The sequence below is a fragment of the Dendrobates tinctorius genome, unplaced genomic scaffold (assembly GCF_039654945.1).
Source record: "Dendrobates tinctorius isolate UK_male_01 unplaced genomic scaffold, ASM3965494v1 ptg000203l, whole genome shotgun sequence".
NCBI lineage: Eukaryota > Metazoa > Chordata > Amphibia > Anura > Dendrobatidae > Dendrobates > Dendrobates tinctorius.
The window spans coordinates 13,082,323-13,106,137 of record NW_027361870.1 but is presented as its reverse complement, the minus strand read 5'-3'; the positions used below and the strand labels follow the sequence as shown (position 1 = coordinate 13,106,137).

Here is a 23,815-nt window from a genome sequence, read left to right as displayed (position 1 = left end):
TTTGCCAAGGGCAATTTGGATATTTATTCCATCCTTTGGGGGCCGTACAATCTCCGCCCACAAAGTACATCCTGACTCTGGCACTGGTGTCGGGACATAATCTTTCATTGCATGCTATACAGTAGTGAACAGTGTGTCTGTGTGCTCACAGAGCAAGAAGAAACTAATAAGCTGTTGACAATGAAAATAGAACTCCCTGCCCAAGCACTGCAGTCCCCGAGAATCTGCCAGGGGCCTGATAAAGTCATCAGGGCTGTAAATGGCCCTGGGGCCTGAGGTTCCCTACCCCTGCTTTAATTAAAGGAACCTGTCTGCGTGCATTGACTGACAGGTTCCCTTTTTAGAGGGGCTGTCTCATGATGTCCCCTGTCTTATAAATCCTACTATAAACATTAGCTTTACAAATTTAGTTTATTTACGTAGTGTTTTTATACGTGGATATTCTCATAGGATTTATAAAATCTATGCAGAACTCAGATTATAAGCGATCACTGTCATGGCAGGTGATTACTGTCTCATACATCAACTAGGCCTCACTCTTTATCCCATTACGCTTTGTACTTTCTCAGGTTACAATTGAAGTAGTTGACGGAGCAGACATGGAGCCGGAAAATGACATGCCAAAGGACAACAAGCCCAGCTGGTCAGTTCCATCACCAGACTGGAGGAGTTGGTGGCAGAGGTCATCAACATTACCCAGGATAAATTATGGAGGCCAGGACTACAAATATGACAGCACCACCGAGGATAGCAACTTCTTAAACCCTCTGAGTGGTTGGAACAGACAAGTCCCCAGTCACCGTACACTTGATCTGAAGGAACAGCCAGAGTATGGTAAGTTCATGTAACACAGTTCGCCCCGTAGTCACAGATAAGGGGTGAATAAAGTGGTGTCCATTTCATTGTTGAGAAGATGGAATCCTCTTTGAAAATTGTAGGTGAAGATCAGGGATGTGGAAATTGGAAATATCCTACGTGTGTGTGGCTGAAAGACGTTTTTAGTGCAATGAAACCATGGTGAGCTGTACCTCAAAGTTTCATTGTTGGTTATTTTTAGGATAGGCTGTATAGGGCTTTGCGGGGTTGTTTTTTCTGTCCTTATAGTTATTTTGAAAAGCTTATATTAGTAGGATTTTTGCATTGCCTCTGTTCCGATTGAAAAATAAGACCTCTATAGTACTATCACTTCACATGGCCGGCCTGCACCAAATGGTGGTAGACACATTACCATGCATGCAGTCTTGGGTCACCACACTGGAGCAATATGTAAAAATATATATACAGGGAGGGCCATTTATATGGATACACCTAAATAAAATGGGAATGGTTGGGGATAGCCACTTCCTGTTTGTGGCACATTAGTATATGGGAAGGGGGAAACTTTCAAGATGGGTGGAGACTGGTGGCCATTTTGGATCCAACTATTTATTTATTTATTTTTTTTTTCAATGGGAAGAGGGTCATGTGACACATCAAGCTTATTGAGAATTTCACAAGAAAAACAATGGTGTGTTTGATTTTAACATAACTTTATTCTGTCATGAGTTATTTACAAGTTTATGACCACTTATAAAATGTGATCAAAGTGCTGCCCATTGTGTTGGATTGTCAATGCAACCCTCTTCTCCCACACTTGACACACTGATGGCAACACCGCAGAAGTTCAGGTAGTGGACAACCCCTTTAAATAGAATGTTTCCACCTAAACTGGAGACGTAATCTGAGAGCAGCATAATGTAGAGACAGAGACCTTGATTCCAGTTATGTGTCGCTTACTGGGATACTTGCTGTAGATTTGACAATCGCTGTTTTATTCGCAGGAGATTATCACTAGAGGACTAGTAAATCTGCTGCCAGGTAGCCCTCCATATTAATGAGCTCTGTTTAACTGCATCCCCACCATTGATTGCTTTCTACCTATGCACAGCATACACAGAAAGCTGCCAAGGTTATACAGAGCTCAGCATTCAGACATTCAGAGAACCTTAGGTCTGCAGCACAGAAAACAATGATTTTATCAAACTGACAGCACATTAAATGACACATTGCTGGAATATCTGGGTATCTGTCTCTACGTTATTCTCCTCAGATGGAGTAGCAAAAACCTGACAGAATCCCTTTAATTAAACCTAAATCTATGAGCTGTTTAAGCTCATTAATTATCTTTTAAGTTCCACAGTTTAATTGCATTCAAATATATTATCTATATCATTGATTCATTTGACTTTTATTGATAAAAGATGTTGTTGCTTTTCTCCATAGATTACGCAGATGGAGAAGGAGACTGGAGCACATGGTCTGTGTGCAGCGTTACCTGTGGCAGTGGAAACCAGAAACGTACAAGGTCTTGCGGGTATGCCTGCACCGCCACAGAGTCCCGGACGTGTGATATGCCAAATTGTCCTGGTACGTGAATGAGGATTACTTGCAGGGGTTGTCCTCTACTAGAACGACGCAACCCCTTCTCGTTTTTCAGGTTTGGCCCCGTTAAAATAAAAATACCTATGCTACCCTCCGCTGTCGTTCCTGAGGTGTCGGCACTCGCGTTCCTGGGTCTCACATGAGGTTGTCACATGACCCCTGCACCCAATCAGCGCTGGCCTCACTGTCCCCACCTTCGTATTGAGCATCAACAGGACCTGAGAGCTGCAGCTGATCTGACTTCCTTTTGATGTTTTATTTGTCCGAAGGCGGAGACAGTGAAGACATGCTGACTGGTCGCAGGGCTCATGTGACAGAACAACCTCATATGAGCCCAGGAACGTGAGTGCTGACACCGCTGGAACGGTACTGGGACCGGAGGTGAGTATGTGATTTTATTTTAATGGGGCCAAATATGGAAAAACGCAACTCCATCTCATTCCTCGTGGTATACATTCCTCACCACAAGAATCATTGACAAGTGTATAAAAGTAGGTGTTAGGCTATGGGCCCACGTAGCGTTTTAAAACACACAATGAAAACCGGACTCCGTCCCAGAAATCGCACGTTTTTTTCCCGCTCGATTTCACCGCGATTTTCTCAAGCACTTTCCAAGCGATTTAACGCATCGCTTGGAAAGTGATTGACAGGTTGGTCACACTCGTCAAACATAGTGTTTGACAAGTGTGAGCAGCTTTTTACTATTGAGCCTGCCTATGCGGCATCAATAGTAAAAGATAGAATGTTAAAAATGATAAAAAAATAAAAAATCCGGGTATATTTACCTTCCGACGTCCCGCGCTGCCATCCCGGGCCACAGCGTCCCAGTAATGCCTTGCGAGACCTGTGATGACGTTGGTCTCGCGTTACTATAGCGATCTCGCGAGACTACGTCATCACAGGGACGCCGGAAGGTAAATATACCCCATTTTTTTTTTTTTACAGGGATATGGTACCCAGGGCCTGGAGGACAGTCTCCTCTCCTCCACACCGTGGGTGCCAACTGCACATGAGACGGTTAACTTCCCGCATGGTGGGCATAGCCACATGCGGGAAGTAAGCGGTTCTCATGCATTCCTATGGGTGCGGAATCGCGGCAATTCTTTGCGATTCCGCACAAAAGAATGAGCATGCTGCAATTTTTTTTTTTTTTTTTTAAATGCAATTCCGCCGCGGAAAAAGCGCAGCATTAGCACAGCATGTGCGTAATGCCATAGGAATGCATGGGGTGCGTCATGTACAAGATTTTTAAACGTTTTTGCGCCGAAAATCGCGGCAAAAAAAACGCTTAAAAATCGCATCGTGGGCACACAGCCTTACTCTGGTTCTGTATTACAGACAGGTAGACCTTCCTTGGGCTGCCATGTGCTTCCTTAAAATTCTTCCAGGAAACATACCGTTATATAATTTTGTGTTTGCTTTGTCTCTTTTCTTTCATAGCACTAGTCTCAACGCTAAAAGAGAAACTTTGTTTTTTTTTTTTTTCATTTAGAGTTGTGTGAAAGTGTTTGCCCCATTCCTGATTTCCTATTCTTCTGCATGTTTGTCACACTTAAAGTTTCAGATCACCAAACAAGTTTACATATTAGGCAAAAATAACACAAGTAAACACAAGATGCAGTTTTTAAAAGAAGGTGTGTTGTTGTTTTTTTTTTTTTTGTTTTTTTTTTTTTTACTATTAAAGGGGTTTTCCACTACTAGGAAAACCCCTTCTTAAACTAAATGTTTGGCCCCGATTTTAAAATAACTTTTACTGGCCTCTCGTATCGGCTTCGTTCCAGCAGTGGCAGGTCTCACGGTCCCTGTGCTGTGATGCGGTGGAATGACTTTTGATGCCTGGCGCCCAATCTGCTCTGGCATCACTGTCTCTGCCTTCGTACAAACTGAACATGAAGCGGATGTCTGGGCTGCAGCTGATCTGACTTCCTCTTCATGTTCATTTTGACAGGAGGCGAGGGCAGTGAAGCCAGCACCCAGTCATCACAGCCCCGGAACCACGAGTGCTGTAACGTAGCCGGCACGTGAGGTGTGTATTGTGTAGGTTTGTTTTACTTTAACAGGGGCGAACATTTAGTTTAAGAAGGGATTGTTCTAGTAGTGGACAACCCCTTTAACTGAAAAAGAAATCCAAACCGACAGGACCCTGTGTGAAAGTGATTGGACCCCCTCCCCCCCCCCCCCCCCCCCCAAAAAAAAAAAAACAAAACACAAAAACATAAATTTAACTTTGGTTTATCTTATCTTTGGCAAGCTCCCTAGCCACACCACACTTGTTCTCAATCAAGAAATCACTTAAAAAGGACCTGACTGACAAAATGAACTAGACTAACGCTCCTCAAAAGCGAGACATCATTTCCAAAGATTTTCTGGAACAAACAAGAAACAAAGTAATTGAGATCTATCCATCTGGAAAGCAATTTCTAAAGCTTTGGGACTCCAGTGAACCACAGTGAGAGCCATTATCCACAAATAGCAAAAACATGAAACAGTTGGGAACCTTCCCAGGAGTGGCCGGCTGACCAAAATTACCCCAAGAGTGCAGCGAAGACTCATCCAAGAGGACACAAAAGACACCACAATAACATCCATAAAGCTACACTTGCCTCAGTTAAAGTATTCATGACTTCACCATAAGAAAGACTGGGCAAAAATGGTCTGCATGGCAGAGTTCCAAGATGAAAACCAATGGTGAACAGTAAGAATATAAAGGCTCCTCTTAGTTTTGCTAGAAAACATATTGATGATTCCCAAGACTTTTGGGAGAATACTCTATATGGACTGACTAGACAAAAGTTGAACTTTTTGGAAGGTGTAAGCCCCACTACATTTGGTTTAGAAGTAACACAGTAAGATGTTCCTTTTCTGAAATGCTAACCGTAAAATATGGTGGTGGAAGTGTGGTGGTCTGGGGCTATTTTGCTGCTTCAGGACCTGGAAGACTTATTGTGGCACATGGAACCATGAATGCTGCTGTCTACCAAAAAATCCTGAAGGATAATGTCCGGCCATCTGTTCATGACCTCAAGCTGAAGCGCACTTGAGTTATACAGCAGGACAGTGATCCAAAACACACCAGTAAGTCCACCTCTGAATGGTTTAAGAAAAACAAAATTGAGGCTAGTTTAAGACTAGCGTTTTATTGCGCTTCGTTAGGAGCGCATGTGAAAAGCGCATACAAACGCTTGTAAACGCTGCGTTTTTTTTTGTTTTTTTTTTTTGTAGCATTATTGTGCACCTAACGACCAAAAATCGCAGCGTTTTTATGCGTTTGTAAGCGTTTTTCATGCGTTTGCAATAAACTAGAGAAAAAAATCCTTGGAAAATTCTTGCAACACACTCAAGCAATGGGAAAGCAGTGGGCGTGTCTTATGGAAATTCTTTATATAGCCCCTGTTTACAGCTGAATTCTTCACATTTGCTTGCATTTGACTTGAGAAACATGGATCTGCGCTGGAAGAGCTTTTACTTTGACTTGGATCTGGACATGAGGACGGCTCAGGCTTATGCCGTTGCTTGCCGTAAACAGAGGGAGAGAGGCAACGAATACTGCAGCGGCATATGTGGATACATCCCATTATTGAACTCCGGGAGAGCCGTGGCGCGTACCACACCCTCTACAGCGAGCTCCAGGCAAACCCGGAGAAATTTACAGATTCACCTGGACCCATAGAAGCGAGTAATCGCGAAACGGACGTTGTCCGGCACCTCTCTCCCCTAGCATTCCTCTAACGTCCTGCATGTCCACACATTTGATGGAATTCATGTGAAATAAAGACGCACAGTTTTTCAGCCATATCGGTGAGTGCTGCATATTTCTTCTTTTTTCACTTCACATTGAAATATTCATGTTTTTTCATGCAAGCACCTCCATTTTTTTGACTGAATTATATGCCGCAATACTTCAGACAAATTGCTCCGTCTGGTAATGTGGTGATTTGTGTGCCCTAGTATGCCGTTCATCTGTTTGCTGGGAAAATTTACAGATTATACCCGGATGACCAAAGAAACCTCTCACTATTTGCTTTGTCGGGTAAAAGAAGTCATCCGGAGACAGGACACGCAGCTCCGGCGTGCGATTACTCCTGAGGAACGGCTCCTGATCACATTAAGGTACGTAGTTTTCATAAACCAAAGGCTGCAGAATTTTTGTTTGTTTGTTTTTTTAATTAAACGTGTGTAAAAAAAAAAAAAAAAAAAAAAAAAAATTGCGTATACACACATTTTAATTATTATTTTCTTTTGTGTTACAGATTCCTGGCTACTGGAGAGACCCTCTCATCACTGCACTTCCAGTACCGGATTGGAATCTCCACGTTGACTGGAATTGTAGCGGACACCTGCCGGGCTCTCTGGAACGTTCTTTGTCCCGAATTCATGCCCATGCCCACTGCAGCAAAGTGATTGGAAATTGCAGAAAGATTCTGGACTGTATACAATTTCCCAAACTGTTTAAGAGCGGTGGATGGGAAACACATCTGGATTATCAAGCCCAAAAGAACTGGCTCTGAGTTCTATAACTACAAAAAGTACTTTTCCACTGTACTGATGGCCATTGCGGATGCAGACTGTAAGTTTATTGCAGTGGACATTGGTGCATTTGGCCGTGGGAATGACTCCCAGGCTTTTAAGACATCGGACATGGGCAGGAGGTTGTATGGCAACAACTTCGATTTCCCCATGCCACGTCCTCTTCCCAACACCGAAGGTCCGCCACAGCCATTTGTAATGGTTGGTGATGAAGCGTTCCAGATGTGCCAAAACCTCCTCAAACCCTACTCCAGCCGGGACTTGGACCTACAAAAAAGAATTTTTAATTACAGGCTGACCAGGGCCAGGAGAACAGTAGAGTGTGCTTTTGGTATACTTATATCGAGATGGCGCATTCTTGGCACAGCTATTAATCTGAAACTGGAAACAGTGGATGAGGTGGTCAAGGCCTGTGTTGTTCTACATAATTTTGTAATTTCTCGAGAGCACCTGAACTTTGATCTTGACTTTGCTCCTAATCCTTTGCCAGAATTTACACAGCACCCTCTCAGGTCATCCGTTGAAGTTGGCCAAATGAGGGACCAATTTGCGGCCTACTTCAACTCAGATGTAGGACGGGTGGAATGGCAAGAGCAATTGTTGTAAAAAAAAAAAAATTCATTGCATGTTGTTGGTATGTTAATAAAAAAAATTGTTTTGATGCCTGTACTGAGTGCATTCTCAGTTTTTACACTCCCAATACCATTAGCAAGTAGCCAGGTGTATCAGTGAATTTATGATGCTATGTTTTGTGCATCATGAATTCACTAATACTCCTGAGTAGGTAACGCTCTACATTCATGTAATATTGCACAGACTGGATACAGCAAGGTTCCCCAATTTCAGTCCTCAAGGTCCACCAACAGATCATGTTGTAATGAAATAAAAAGAGGATTCCATACAACATGATCTGTTGGTGGCCCATGAGGACTGGAGTTGGGGAACCGTGCAATATTACAAGAATGTAGAGATTGCTGTGGAAAAGACAAGTCATGTAGATTTGTTGCGTTGACAACACATATCTCCAAGACTGACACAAGAAACATGTCAGTAATGGAGATATCTGGTGGCAAAAACGCTAAGTGTACGGCGCAGTGTGTGTAGTTGGCGATAGACACAGTAACCAATCCAGATTTTGTGAAAGCACAAGTGCACATTTATTTTGTAACAAAAAAAAAAAAAAAATAATTTATTAGGAATGACGTTTGGGATACTTTGGGTGTGTGGAGAGACGAGGAACACCTGGAGGTTGAGGAAGGGGTTCTAGGAGAAGGGGCAAAGAAAGTACTGGGGGAAGGGAGCTCTGGAATGGACAAGGAGGCATGTTGAGAGACATTAGGAGGAGAGGGTGGATGGACGAGCAAAGTGTTGGTTTGTTTGTTTTTTTTTTTTTTTTTGCGCAGGAATATCCTGCCCGGACCGACTGGCAGCCTGTGAACGCCTTACTTTTGTTGACCGCCTGGTAATGGTGGACTGTGGCGTTGCCCTGTAAAAAAAGGGAATGCGGATCCCCACTTTGCTGCTCTGTGGTGGCGGTGCTCCTAGAAGGGGAGAAAGTTGGGTTGGTGCTCCGAGCAGGAGGCTGCCTGTCTGGGATCTCATCCAAAGTTCTTTGGGGACTCCGAGGAGGAGAATTGGCAGTTATCTTTTGATGAGGAGTGCTGGCGGTGCTCTATTGCTGAGGAGTGCTGGCGGTGCTCCTTTGGTGTTGACTGGTGGTGTCAGTGGCCCAAGCAGGTTCTGTGGTGGTTTGGCTCCAAGCTGGTGGTTCTTTGGCAGTGGTGGTGCTCCATACAGAAGCAGCGCTTAACATAGTGGTGGTGGCAGAGAAGTGTCCAGCAGCACTCAGACTTGGGGTGGTGTCCGGCTTCGCTGGGAATGCAGGTGGCTGTGCAGTGGTATGCAGCAGAAGTGGGTAGTGTGGTAAAGCGAGTCAGCGGTGGAACTGTTGGAAATGACACCACTGACTGCTGAACATACCAATTCTGCTGCATAGCCTGCAAGTAAGCAGTGTTGCAGGCCTGTAACACACTCAGCTGTTGCTCAGGACTAAGGTGTTCTGCCATGCCCTGTTCAATTTTACTGAAAAAATGGTACGCCCGTCTGAGGTCGGCCTCCAGACGGTCAAGGCGCTGGTCGACAGAGTGGAAGCTGTGTTCCATGTGGTTAAAACCACGTTCCATCAGGGAAAAAACGCTTTCCGTTCTGGCGGACAGCGCCTTGAAGCTGGCCTGAAAGGCCTCGCTCAAGTACATGAACTTGGGCATGACAGGCCTGTCCGAGGTCCTCTGCCGCTGGCGGTTAGTGCCCGCATAACCAGTGACAGAGACCTGGGACAGGGGAACACCTTATGGACCAGCTTCCTGGTCACCAGCTGTCTGTGTTGCTGACCTGCAAGATGCTTCCTGGCTGTCGAATGGCAGGAACGGGTCCGAGGTCGATCGATGAGGAACCGCTCCCGGGACAGGTTGCAGGGTGCTGCTCCAAGTGCTGTGGAAAGAAAGGGAAAACATTAGTATCATGTATTTACAAGAAGCATCACCTGTTGAATTGAAAAGCACATAGTAATAACAAAGCAAAAAAAAAAATAAAACTTGCGCTCTGCTGGCAAGGACCGGTCTTAGGAAAGCCAACTCTCGATAGTAGCGGTACTTTCTTCTGCGGTTGAAGACCAAAATCAATCAGTGTGCCACATGGCATTGGTGTTTTTAATGCAAGAATATATCTTGCCAAAAAAACACCAGCACCATCCGGACCATAAATCAATGCAGTATCACAGAGCATCTTTATACTTACTGAACGCCCTTTTTGAACTTGGAGAGGCGCTGTCCCAGCAATCCATCACTGCGGCCACCTCATTCCAGAGCTTCCGGGTCACCACTGTGTATTTGTACTGCTGGTCACGGCTGTCCCACAACGGGATACACTCCTCAACAAGGCGGATCAGGTGCTCGTTGTCGATGTAGACTTCTTCGTCATCCCGTTGTGGAACCTAGAAAAAAAGAAATATATTAGAATGTTTGTAATTTTGGAGAATGAAAGAAACCAAGAAGAAGCAAGATAAAAGATGAAAATAAAGACAGAAAAAAAAAAAGGCACATTATATACTCACATTATGTCTCCTCGCCACGACTTGACTACGCTGCTCCTGCTCAGACCGCTCCCGCACTCCATCTTCACTGCCCGTGTCCGATGTCTGTAAAGAAATCAAAAATTAAAACACATTTCTAGAGGCAGCTATACTTACCCAAAGGCAGCAAGATTGTCACCTCACGATCAGCTTGGGCAAGTTCTTGCCGAGATGGCGAATACAGTGATCCAGAAGAAGACCTGCTGAAATGAAAAAAAAGTAAACATTAGTACATTATAAAATTGTACAGGACACAGACAGAAGAATACTCACATTTTGGCTCCTGAAGCTTGAATCCACACTTGGAAGGCTCTTCTGGGATTTTGTCTGCTCTCTGCAAGGCTGTCTGTAGAGTAATTGTCCCTGAAGACACCTTCTTTTATCTACACTCCTCCCAAACAATGTTGCTTGTTTAGGGGGAGTTTTAGACAAGTGTCTAGACATTGTTTACTGAAAACGCGTGCGCGCACAAGGCTCTGACGTGCGCGGTGCCAAGCGCTCGTCAGTGATCACATAGACTGTAATGCTATTTTTGGGCGCACACGTGCACGCGCGATTATTTTAAGTATGTAGGCGGAACAAAAAATGCAACATGTAGCGTTCGGCGCGTCTGGGCGCACACCTGTAAAATGCGCAGCGCACACTAAACACTGATGAGCGCGTACATTCGTAAGACCCTGCGATCACCATGTTGGGGGAATATTGCGCGTGCGCCCGATAGCGCACGATGCGCTGCGCGATCAAACGCTAGTGTGAAACCCACTTTGGAGTGACCTAGTCAAAGTCCTGACCTTAATCCGATTGAGATGCTTAAAAAGGCGGTCCAGGCTCTGAAACACTCCAATGTGGCTGAATTACAACAATTCTGCAAAGATGAGTAAGCCAAAATTCCTCTAGAGTGTTGTAAAAGACTCATTGCCAGCTATCGCAAACTCTTTGTTGCAGTTGTTGCTGCTAAGGGTGGCCCAACCAGTTATTAGGTTTAGGGGGCAATCCTTTTTTCACACAAGACCCTGTAGGTTTGGATTTCTTTTTCCCTTCATAAAAAAGACCTTCATTTTAAAAACTGCATTTTGGGATAACTTGTATTATCTTTTATCTAATATTTAAATATGTTTGGTGATCTGAAACATATTAAGTGTGACAGACATGCAAAAGAACAGGAAATCAGGACGGGGGCAAACACTTTTTCACACAACTGTATATTTTTTAGGCCCTTAAATTCGAGGCATACACATCTGAATATTGACCAGCACCCTTGTGAATAGTCGATTTGAATGTTTGCTAAGGGGAACTTAGACCTGGAACTCATTAATCAAGTAATTAAAGGGCCCAAACTTATTTTTAAACTTTTAGAGACACTTATAGTATATTAATGGAATGAATTTAAGGAGCCATATATGTGCAGCCACCTCGCCATGTGGTGAGACCAGGGCCCTATAATAAGATAAATGTGGGTCCCACCATATCGGTTTGCAGTAATTTCTGAGATGGAACAACCCCTTTTAATATGTTATTGTTTTTGAAAATGATGTTGATATGGTTCCTTCGTATACACAGACTCTTGGATGCCTGCAAGTATCACACTGCGTCTGTGCTCACTGTCGGGTCCATACACTCTGGAGGTATTCGCCCACCAGTGGGCACTGTCAGGATTTATGCTGAGGCATCTTTCCACCATAGGGTCCATTGTAAATAAGCGTATACCGCATGGCTCCCTGTATAGACATCAGTTTGCTGTGCTTTACAGTAAAACAAATAGTAGGCAGACTCCTACCTACCGGACAAAGACCGAACGCACCCACTTTTGGCCTATATCTGGTGAATGGGGGACTAGGGCAAAGTTAGAGTATACATCGGGGAAAGTTCCTGACATATACTGAAGGCTAAGTTCACAAGTGTCCACGTACCATAAAGTTCAGACATCTGGAGCTTTTATTTTTTGTAACATTTTTTTTATTAAAATGACGAATAAATCAGAGCCGTGAAAAGTAGGAAAATCTTCCCCGAAGATTACAAGTTCCTGCCTCATTTCATAGGGTTCACGGCTTTCTCCAGCCGATTAGTAGCCGTCCCTTCCAGAGCGCAGGTGGCATCTGGTGATCAGATTTTACAAGGAGGCAAAGCAGGCGTAATGGAGAATTTGGTATAAAAATGTTATTTTATTTCTCCACTTATAGTCCAGTACCACTTAATTCCTTTCAAATAAGTCATTTTTTGGCAGTTCAGGGCGTTTCCTAAAGTTGGTAAGAAAAGTGTAGCATTTCATATCCAATGAGGTGTTTGCAATTAAAGTTCTGTGTGGTCTCTGAGCCTCCGAGCTTTCTCCAAAGCTGCCATTTCCAGCACAATACATTTACAGTAAGTAAGGTTTTATGGTTCACAGGATGCAGGGTTAAGATTGATTTTTATACTAATACACATATTGCTGTCTTTGGCTAATGGCTGAACATGTCTGGGTACAGTTAAGCACTGCCGTACTTTATAACACCAATTACAAGGGCAAAAAATTGTGTTAGTGTCTTTGTTACTGGCTTAGTCACAAAAATAACAGGAACACGACAGGATTTGTTCACTAGCAGCTGATCCACCGCCCTCGTACTTACAGAATAGTGGACGGCCAGCAGTAAACTCCTAGAGGTTGGTAATATTAGTAAAAGTGAACCTGTCCCATCTTTACCTGCATATATAGAGTTAATTTGAATCTTAATAGCATTTAAATCCTGTCTGTCCGGCTTATTGGAGAAGCAGCTGCAGGGAGAAAATGAAGTGGTGTTCTCCCTGCAGCTGCTCGCTTCCAGTCGTGGTGTATATTGATACACAGTGAGCGTGGTTGTAATAACTCCAGAAGTGGTGACGTATTTCTATTATACTTTTCCTCTGATTGTTCCACTCCTGGTTTTTGGCTTACAAATACTGATGTGAAATACTGAACGTGGCCTCAGGCCGGGGTCAGACTTGCAAGAAACTTGGACGAGTCTCGCATGTCAATACTCGGTACTGCCGCCGGCACTCGGATCGGAGCGTTCAGCTGCATAGAAAGAAATACATGCAGCTGATCGCTCCAATCCGAGTAGCAGTATCGGGTATTGACATGCGAGACTCATCAGTTTCTCGCAAATCTGACCCTGGCCTAATAGTGAATATTGCGAAACATCAGACATCTACTGTATATTGTGTGTCTGTCTGCATTAGGCTGGCGCTACAAGTTGATGTGTTGCACAGCAGAGATTCTCAGAAAAGACTATCATAAAGCTGTGATTTTGCAGTAAATAAAGCAGCCAAGTTACAGAGAAGCCCCATGTTGCGTGCGACTTGCATTAATAAAATACACTACAGGAACAAAGAAGCGCAATAGGGTCTTATCTGATGACAATGGTATAAAGATATATAAAATCCACTCACCCGCTAAAGGAGAGATCAGGCATATGGAAATCGTCAGCTGCTGCACGTCCAAATGGTCAGACAAGTGACCGCCAGTAAATCGCTTCTTATGAAACTTATTTTTTGGACTTTCATGCGCTGCTTGACATAGTACACAATCCAGTTATATTAAAAGATCAATCATTTATTCCCATTTTATCCCAACGCATTTCGAAGTGGAAAACACTTCTTCAGGGGTTGACAAATATTTGTCATCCCCTGAAGAAGTGTTTTCCACTTCGAAACGCGTTGGGATAAAATGGGAATAAATGATTGATCTTTCAATATAACTGGATTGTGTGCGACTTGCATTGAAGTCTATGGCAAGTGTCGTGTGCAATCTGCAACAAGTGGCTGAAAATCGCACACATCTGTAAACCTATGCGACTGTCATAAGACACAACACCATAGGAAATCATTACGTGCAGTGATACAATGTGACATTGCCATTTTACCTGTTGCTTGACACGTCACCATGTAGCCACAGCCGAATTCATTTTTTTTTTTTTTTTTTTTTTTTTGTTTGTTTTTTTTAAGTTGCTTAGTTTTGGGGGGGAGAATTGTGCATGCCTAATTGTGATGTCATCCCTTCATGCGGGTTAAACTATTATAGTGGGCGCTGCTTGGCAGTTTTTTTCCTTGTTGAGTCCTTAAATTTGCAACCTCCTCTGCAGCTCCACAATGCAGTGAATTGTGGGTGGATGAAATGGATGGCTATACCCACAAAATTATGTAAATGAGTTGTCCAGCTAATAAAAACTAAAAATCAGAACGTTCTCAAACTGGACTAAGAATCAATCCCCATCCCTGCTGATCCTCTGTAGCTCACGTCCATTGCTTACCTATTCTACACTGCTCTCTGCTTCCTGGTTCCAACTTGACCCAAAGCCATTGATCAGGTAAGCAGGCCAACCGTTTGCAGTCTGCCGAGACGTACCAGGAAAAAGGCCAGTGGGGACTGTGTGAGCGTTGGAAGGTGAGCTGCAGGTCCTTGGTTAGGGTGAGTATTAATTAGACTGAATCCATTCGCAGGACCAAATATGTGGCTGGATAGAATCTCTGAGACCATATCTTACCTGCCGGCATCCTCGCCGCCTCTTTAGATTACATTAGATTAGAGGGCTTGGCATTGTCACTCGATAATACAAATGTGATATTGTACCGGACTGGCTAATGGAAAGAAGAGCCATGGATGCCACCAGGTAAGAAGTGGTTCTTCTGCTCCCGTCCCAAGGCCTCAGATTACTGACATGGTCAACAGACCGTGTCCTGCTGATCGGTTAGCACCATCTCCTGTAGGAATTCGTTTTATTTTACACCGGTCTGTTCTATTTAAAGGAAAAAAAAAAAAAAAGGTAGCCAGAAAAGTCCTCTTATAGATCTTGTCACCACTGTTGGCTTTTTGCCACTTTATCTTGCCTTACAAAAAATCCAGGGTTCGGTGTTCTTAATCTACTGCTAGAAGCAAGTTGTACGGACCTCCTGTTTGGGCATTCATTACTACACTGGACTGGGGATGCAGAAGAACGAGAGATGGTTTTAGGAACGAACTATGCTTTGTGAGGGGCGATGCAACTTTCTAGCGTCTGTTCTGAATTAGCTTACGCCCCTTGTGAGTCAATGAAAGCCATGCGTTACCACCTGCTTTGAACTGTATAAGCCACCTGCAAATACTTGTGTGCAAATCAGATATGTATGTGCAAGAAAGGCTGGAGCTGCCATTTATCAACTGTCTCCCATTCCTGTTCTCCAGGAATTGAAGACACATTCAGAACAGCAGCCACAGAAGTGAGTCTCCTCGCGGGGAATGAAGAATTTAATGCTACAAAGTTGTTTGGAGTTGGTAAGTGGTATCATGTTAAAGATGTTGCCCGCTTTGATCAATCCCTGATGGTTAGAAGGAGTCTGTCAGCACGGAATGATTGTTCAGGCACAGGGGCTCAGTTCACGCTTTGGCCAGCAGTTTTCTGGACCTTCCCACCCACTTCTTTTGCATCTATCTCTGCCCTCTTCCTTGATCGACAGCTCTGGCTTTACAGAAGCCAGAGAAGGAAGGTGCTTGAAAATGTTTGGCCTTGCCAAGGGTGCACTGAGCGCCTGTGCTTGGTTTTAACACTCATTTTGTGCTGATAGACTCCCTATAAACTCATCACTTAGTGTCCCAGTGCAGGAACTCCCAGTAATTAGCTGGAATATGTGGCTGTAACTTGTAGCAAATATTCCATTACCCTGCAGTGCTGGAGAAAGAGTATAACAGTGTCCTTTAAAACTTATGGTCTGTTTGTTTTTCTACATTGTGTGTAGCTTCTTATTTTAGTAGATATGGGTATTTAACCCCTTTCTGACCTTTGACGTACTATTCCGTCCATGTGCCCTGGGCCTTCATGTATGATGGACTATTCCATCCATGGGCTTTATCCGCCACACTCCCGAGGGGAGGGCAGCTGATTGAGGCCATGTGTCAGCTCATTCTCACAGCTGACACCCAGGACTTTAACCACCGGTGTGACCCGGGGTCCCGATCACTCCCATGGTAACCTGATGTCGTCATGACGACATCCGGGTTACCAGAGCTAGAGACTTCCTGTCATGCACAGTGCCTGTCAGGAAGTCTGAGGTTAGTGAGAAATTACATGCAGCACTGACAGCTTATATGGCATGCAGATCTGCATGCCATATAAGCGATCAGCCTGCACAAAATGAGTGTTCCATAGTGGGACACAGTGTAAAACATAGAAATTTAAAAAAAAAAAAAAAAAAAAAAATTTAAACAATCGTAAAAATATAAAAAATTTAAAAAATCAATATTCTATCATTAAATCAATATTTGAATTAAAAAAAATTCTAAACAATAAAAGTACACATTTAGTATTGCCACATCCATAACGACCCGACCTATAAAACTGTCTCACTAGTTAACCCCTTTAGTGAACAATCATTAAAAAAAAACAAGGCAAAAAACAATGCTTTATTTTACCGCCGAACGAAAAGTGGAATAACACGCGATTAAAAAGATGGATATAAATAATCGTGGTACCGCTGAAAACGTCATCTTGTCCCGCAAATAAACAAGCTGCCATATAGCTCCATCACCAGAAAAATAAAGTTATAGCTCTCAGAATAAAGCGATGCAATAATATTTTTTTTCCATAAAATAGTTTACTGTATAAAAGTGCCAAAACATAAAAAAGCTACAAATGAGGTATCACTGTCATCGTACTGACCCAAAGAATAAAACTGCTTTTATCAATTTTACCACACTCGGAACGGTATAAACGCCTCCTCCAAAAGAAATTCATGAAACGCTGTTTTTTGTTCATTCTGCCTCCCAAAACTCAGAATAAAAAGCGATCAAAAAATGTTATGTGCCCAAAAATGGTACCAGTAAAAACGTCAACTCGTCCTGCAAAAAACAAGACTTCACATGACTCGGTTGGCCAAAACCTGGAAAAATTATAGCTCTCAAAGTGTGGTGATGCAAAAACTATTTTTTGCAATAAAAAGCATCTTTTAGTGTGTGACAGCTGCCAAACATAAAAACCCACTATAAATAGTAAATGAAAACCCCCCTCTATCACCCCCCTAGTTAGGGAAAAATAATAAAGTAAAAAAAGTGTATATTTCCATTTTTCTGTTAGGGTTAGGCTTGTGGATAGGGTTATGGCTACTGTTGGGATTAGGGTTAGGGGTGTGTTGGGGTTAAGGTTGGAGTTAGAATTGGGGGGTTTCCACTGTTTGGGTACATCAGGTGCTCTCCAAACGTGACATGGTGTCTGATCTCAATTCCAGCCAATTCAAAATTCACAGTGCTCCTTCCCTTCCGAGCTCTGCCATGCGCCCAAGCAGTGTTTTACCACCACATATGGGGTATCAGCCTACTCAGGACAAATTGCACAACAACTTTTTGGGTCCAATTTCTCCTGTTACCCTTGGGAAAATTAAAAATTGGGGGCGAAAAGATCATATTTTTTTTTTATGGCTCTACATTATAAACTTCTGTGACGCACTTGGGGATTCAAAGTGTTCACCACACATCTAGATAAGTTTGTTAGGGGGTCTACTTTCCAAAATGGTGTCACTTGTAGGGGGGTTTCCACTGTTTAGGCACATCAGGGGCTCTCCAAACATGATGGGGCGTCCGATCTCAATTCCTGACAATTTTGCATTGAGAAGTCAAACGGCGCTCCTTCCCTTTCGGGCTCTGCCATGTGCCCAAACAGTGGTTTACCTCCACATATGGGGTATTGGCATACTCAGGACAAATTGCACAACAACTTATGTGGTTTTGAGCACCTTCAGGGGTGCAGTTTTTAGAATGATGTCACTTTTGGGTATTTTCTATCATATAGACCCCTCAAAGTGACTTAAAATGTGATGTGGTCCCTTAAAAAAAAAAAAAAAAAAATAGTGTTGTAAAAATGAGAAATCGCTGGTCAACTTTTAACTCTTATAACTTCCTAACAAAAAAATTTTGGTTCCAAAAATTGTGCGGATGTAGAGTAGACCTGTGGGAAATGTTACTTATTAACTATTTTCTGTGACATATTTCTATGTTTTAAGGGCGTGAAAATTCAAAGTTGGAAAATTGTGAAATTTTCACCAAATTTCTGTTTTTTTCACAAACGCAAGTCATATCAAAGAAATTTTACCACTATCATGAAGAACAATATGTCACAAGAAAACCGTATCCGAATCAGCGGGATCCATGGAAGCATTTCAGTTATACTAGAGTATAAGCCGAGGCCCCTAATTTTGCCACAAAAAAACTGGGAAAACTTATTGACTCAAGTATAAGCTTGGGGTGGAAAATGCAGCAGCTACTGGTAAATTTCAAAATTGATAATAGATGCCAATAAAAGTAAAATTAATTGAGCATCAGTAGTTTAAACGTTTTTGAATATCCATATTGAGTCAGGAGCCCCATATAATTCTCCATATAATTCTGCACAAAGGTTAATAATGGCCCCATAAGATGCTTCATAGAATAATATGCCCCATATGCTGCTCCATAAAGGTTATGGGCCCCATAACATGCTCCATAGAATAGGCCCCATATGCTGCTGCTGCGAATTAAAAAAAAAAAAAAATGACATACTTGCCTCTCGTCGCTGGGGTCCAGATGCCGGTGTCCTGAGCAGGCGGGGACACTTGTGCGCTATGGGGGACAGGTGCTGGTGTTGCTGCTGGCTTAGGGCCCCAGCACCTGCAATATTCACCTGTCCTCTTTCCAGCATGGCTTTGTCTTCCGGGTCCTCTCAGTGACTGTTCAGGCAGAGGGCGCACACTAACTACGTCAGTGCACCCTCTGGCCTGAACGTCACAGCCAGTGGACGTGGAAGACAGAGCGGCGGTGGAACGCAGACAGGTGAATATAGCATGGCTCCCCCTGTCCTCCCCGTCATACTCGCCCCCTCCTGGCACAGTCTCTGCAGACCCTGCTTCTCCCATGGTCTTTGGCGCCGTAGTTTTTCCAGTGTTCAGCGGGCATGTGGTACTGCTCATTAAAGTCATGAATATGCACATATTCATGACTTTAATGAGCGGTACCATGTGACTGCTAAACATAGACGCCAGAGACCATGGGAGAAGCAGGGGCTGCAGAGACTGTGCCAGGAGGTGGTGAGTATCATCTGACACCCATGCTCCCCCTCCCCCACCGACCCCCTGGTATGTGACTCTTGTATAAGCTGAGAGGGGCACTTTCAGCCTTAAGTATAAGCCGAGATTTTCAGCCCATTTTTTGAGTATTTACGGTACCTCTTACAGTGGCTGTGGTCAGAATTGTGAAAATTGGCCTGGTCAGTAACATGCAAACCACCCTTGGGAGTAAAGGGGTTAACAGGAGTAGTTGAAAATGTATTTTCCAAACCAGAAGTTGCGTTTCCCATTTTAAGATTTCCTATTCAGAAGTTGCGTTTCCCATTTTAAGATTTCCTATTGTGTACTGGCATCTGTTATGGGACTTAATAGAGTACAAGAAATGAAGCTCCAGGGTCCTAGAAAAGCAATGTGATAACACTTGGGTCATTCCATACCAGTATTATCTTCTCCCTACAAAAGAAGGTATCCGTAAAATTGCTTTGTTCTTGGTAGACACTAAATGGATACTTGTCAAGAAATTCTGTAAGAGTGGTAGCTGTAAGAATTGGGCAGTGGATGGCACCAGTCTGGCTGGTAATTGTAAGATCTCTTCTTTTCTTGCTCCTAGATACTGATAGTTGTGAACGTTGGATGAACTGCAAAAGCGAATTCCTCAAGAAGTACATGCACAAAGTGGCCAACGATCTTCCAAGCTGTCCTTGCTCGTATCCTACAGAAGTCGCCTACAGCACCGCTGACATATATGACCGCATTAAAAGGAAGGAATTTCGTTGGAAGGACGCAAGTGGTCCGAAAGAGAAACTTGAGATTTATAAGCCAACAGCCAGATATTGCATCCGCTCAATGCTTTCTCTGGACAGCACAACTCTAGCTGCCCAGCACTGTTGCTTCGATGACAGCATGCAGTTAATCACCCGGGGTAAAGGTGCAGGCACCCCAAATCTGATCAGCGTAGAGTTTTCTGCAGAACTACATTACAAAGTAGACATATTGCCATGGATCATGTGCAAAGGGGACTGGAGTCGGTATAACGAGGTCCGACCTCCAAACAATGGACAGAAATGCACAGAGAACCCCTCCGAAGAAGACTATTTAAAACAGTTCCAAGAAGCTCAAGAATTCTAGACATTTGGCGCAATGGAAAGATATTTATAGAAGGACGGAGTCACCATTTCAGTGCTAGTCCTGTATACTGTGGGATGTACAAGACTGGTGAAAATACCTTGTTTGTACCCCATGTGGATACGTGTCTGTATCTAGATTACCTAGGCATCACTCTATAAAAATTTGGCAGATGGCAATTTTTAATCTGGATCCTGTGAATTATTTACACGATGAAATTTTGCTCATACCAACCATGTTAAAGCCAGAGCTTGGTGTCAGACATTAAGAGCTTTTGGTTACAGTAATCCAATGACCTGCCATTGCTTTCTGCTGCATAGACTGCTTGTAATGCTGCTGCAATGGCCAGATAGCCCTCCAGTTGCTGCATGATTTATTGATGATGGCCCTGGCTCTAAAGACAGTGGGCAGATCATACATGTGACCCAGAAAGCCCCTTTGCCGCTGCTTGTTTCTGTATGACCAGGCCAGCATAGGCACTCCTCCTATGTCCCACCATCCCCCCCCCATTGTTCTAGAAACTTTTTTTTGCTCCTGCCCAAGTAAGCAGTATCCGTAATTTGGCAACGACTTGCCCGCTACCCCATATTTATAATGAGTATAACCTGACCTTAATAGCGTGTAGGAGGTGATACTCTGCAGTTGTCTCTGAAATCAATGGGAAGTGTGTTGGGTGCTCAAGAGCATGATATCGCTAATAGACAGGGATGCCTCCGTTCACAATTCTCATCTATTAATATAAATTCATAATTGTTTTTTCTAATGTACAAAACTATTTTTCAGACTTCATGCAGGAGTGCTCAACCTTCTGCTGGGGTAGGACCCATGCTTTCCAACCGTCATGTCATCCTAGTTAATGGGCAACTAGTCCAAAAACATAACTTATGGTTTATTAAAGGGGGTTTTGTATCTTCACATCTTCAATTTCTTTCACCCCATCAGCAGCCATACTTGCTTTCCCCTGCTCCATCGCCGGCTCTCAGCCGTTGTAACCAACACCAGCAGCAAGCTGCAGCCATGACATCACGACTACAGTACTCTTGACCGATGCAGCCAGTTCTTGAGCTCAGTGGCTGGTGCCCTCTGTCATCACCGCTGAACCCAGTGATTGGCTGCAGCGGTAATATGCTCTGTAGTTGCAGCGTCCCCACTGCATCCTGGAGATGCTGGAGCGTGAGTAGGGGGAGGTAGGTACGGCTGGTTTTATGGTGGATAAATAGGACAAGCCAATGAGGTGAGACAATTTGGTGATGGAAAACTCCTTTAATTAGCTATTAGATGCCTAGGAGAATAAATTCACACAGGTCGGAAAGACGGATTTTTTTTTTTTTCTACCAAAAAAAGATCTGCAGCAGAATAAAGTACAAGGAAGGTGAAAGATTTTACCCTATGTAATCCACACGCTGTAACGTTTTTCACATGGAAATTGACCTGCGGTATGAATTTTTATATCTGCGATATGTCCGTTTTTGTTGTGGATTTATTTTAGATTTTCACTATTTGGAAAGCAAAATTTGCAATCAAATCCAGAGCCAATATATTCTGGTGGATTGTGTGGCGGATCAAGAATGGCGCTATAACAGCCTTGCCTTCCACTGGTTGCTCTTATTACGCCAATGAATTGCATCTGTCAGTTATTGAAAATAAAATCAAACCTGATTGGTTGCTATAAGTAATGACAGCAACAACTTAAGTGTCTTTTTTAAAATGGATTATGGGTTGGAAAGACTGGCTTGTGATAAAATAACTATTCCTCTCGAAAATGTCTTGGTTTCCAGGTGTATAGACATGAGGAAGGCAGTGGTCCCGATTCATTAAGATTGGCGCTTTGTGCTCCGGTCTGGATGGAGCGTACACTAGAGTAAGATGCGCCATATTCATTAAAAGACATGCGCCTCTGCAAGAAGTGTACTACAGTCAGCGACTGGAGTACATTCCCATCGTTAGTGGCATAATTGATGATGAATTTGTCAGGCTTACTCGACTACGCTCCATCCCGGCTCGAGTTCTGGCCACTTTTCCAAGAATTGATAGAGTTTATCAGGAATGGGTAAAAAATAAAGCTCATCATTAGTGGCAAACTATCAGCACTACTTGGTTCTCTTCTTAAAACTTGGTATTTTATTTTTACAACTAAGTACGTACTCATATACAAATTTTTATGACCATTTCAGAATATTTATCATGACTGTTTGCCACCCATATTGATCAGGTTTAGTAGTTGTTTTTAAAGGAGCTTCCATTTCTTTGCATTTTTTATGCATATATTTTTGGCTTTCAAGATGGACCTTTAAAGGAATGCCACAGCAGTTTTTTTTTGCTATGTACAGTAACTTGAGATCAACATAATGTAGAGCCAGATACCCTGATTCCAGTGATGTATCACTTATTAGACTGTGTGCTGCTGTTTCAATAAAATCAGTGTTTTATCAGCAGGACATTATCACTCAAGGACTAGGTGTCTTGTTCCTCATAGTCCAACCCCACCACTGACTAGTAGCCTTCTGTCAATATACAATGTACACAGAAAGCTGCCATTAGTTGTCTGAGCGTATTTATACAAGGCTTAGCATTCCGAGAACTGCTAGATCTACAGCAGAGAAAATTGTGATTTTATCAAACTTACAGCAAGCAGCCTAGTACCGTAAGTGACACATCACTGGAATCAGGATCCCAGCCTCTAGGTTATGCTACGTAGCAAAAGCTAGTGACAGACTCCCATTAAAAAAAAAAATAAGTGAAGGAAAAATAGAGGGTTATTTTTAAATGTTTGTATTTTGTTTGTTTTTTTTTTTGTTTTTTTTATAAATGTAAATCCTTCCTAATATAGTGGGTGACCTTTCACATGCTACCTTTTTCAAAATGGACACCATGGTTATTTATACACAACTAGCAGAATTCAGGGTAGCTCCTTTCATGTGACTTTTTCAGGGGCTAAAAATATTAAGAAAAGTGGCACTTTCTCAAAAATACAGCAAATTCAGTGTTTTGTCTTGTTCTACATTATTTTGATGTTTAGTCCTTGCATTTATTTTCTATTTTTGGGGTAGGCATCAACCAAACGGAGTCTCAAAGAAGAGAATATTTGAAGAATGTGTGGGGTTCATCTGTTATTGCTGTTTACAGATACTACAATATTTTTGTAAAGTATTTATTACATTGTAGTTATATCATGCATTGCGCATGTCTATTGTATTGTGACTTTGTTTTTGCTTTGTCTTTACTTTTTCCTCTGCTGGAATGTCATCACGTATGTGGAACTCAACCACCAAGTTTGAAGCTGGTCATCTGTTATTTTTGATGTCCATTAAGAAAGTAATGCTAAATAAATTCACCCAAAGAGTTGTTTTTTTTCTGTCTATTTTATTTTGTTTTTTAACATCTACAGTGTTGTCTTCATTCAAATCAACTGAATATATCTGGAGAAAGTAGGAACCTAAATTTAGACTACCGAAAATACTCGTGTATAAGCAACCCCCCCCCCCAAATTTTACCACAAAAAATGGGAAAACTTATTGACTCGTGTATAAGCCTAGGGTGGAAAATGCAGCAGCTACTGGTAAATTTCAAAAATGAAAATAGATACCAGTA

The 23,815-nt window shown here is 42.8% G+C and overlaps 1 protein-coding gene across 2 annotated transcripts in view; it reads left to right on the top strand.

Annotated features, from left to right (window-relative positions):
- The window catches only part of ISM1 (isthmin 1), an 86,467-nt gene extending 62,898 nt beyond the window's left edge, over nucleotides 1–23,569 (top strand). For both annotated transcript variants that reach the window (XM_073553819.1, XM_073553820.1), the window contains 4 exons: nucleotides 570–834; nucleotides 2,263–2,406; nucleotides 15,255–15,344; nucleotides 19,710–23,569. In XM_073553819.1, coding sequence (XP_073409920.1) covers nucleotides 570–834; nucleotides 2,263–2,406; nucleotides 15,255–15,344; nucleotides 19,710–20,227 — 1,017 coding nt within the window. In that variant the 3' untranslated portion in view covers nucleotides 20,228–23,569. The remainder of the gene's footprint in view (nucleotides 1–569; nucleotides 835–2,262; nucleotides 2,407–15,254; nucleotides 15,345–19,709) is intronic.
- The last annotated feature ends 246 nt before the right edge of the window (nucleotides 23,570–23,815 follow it).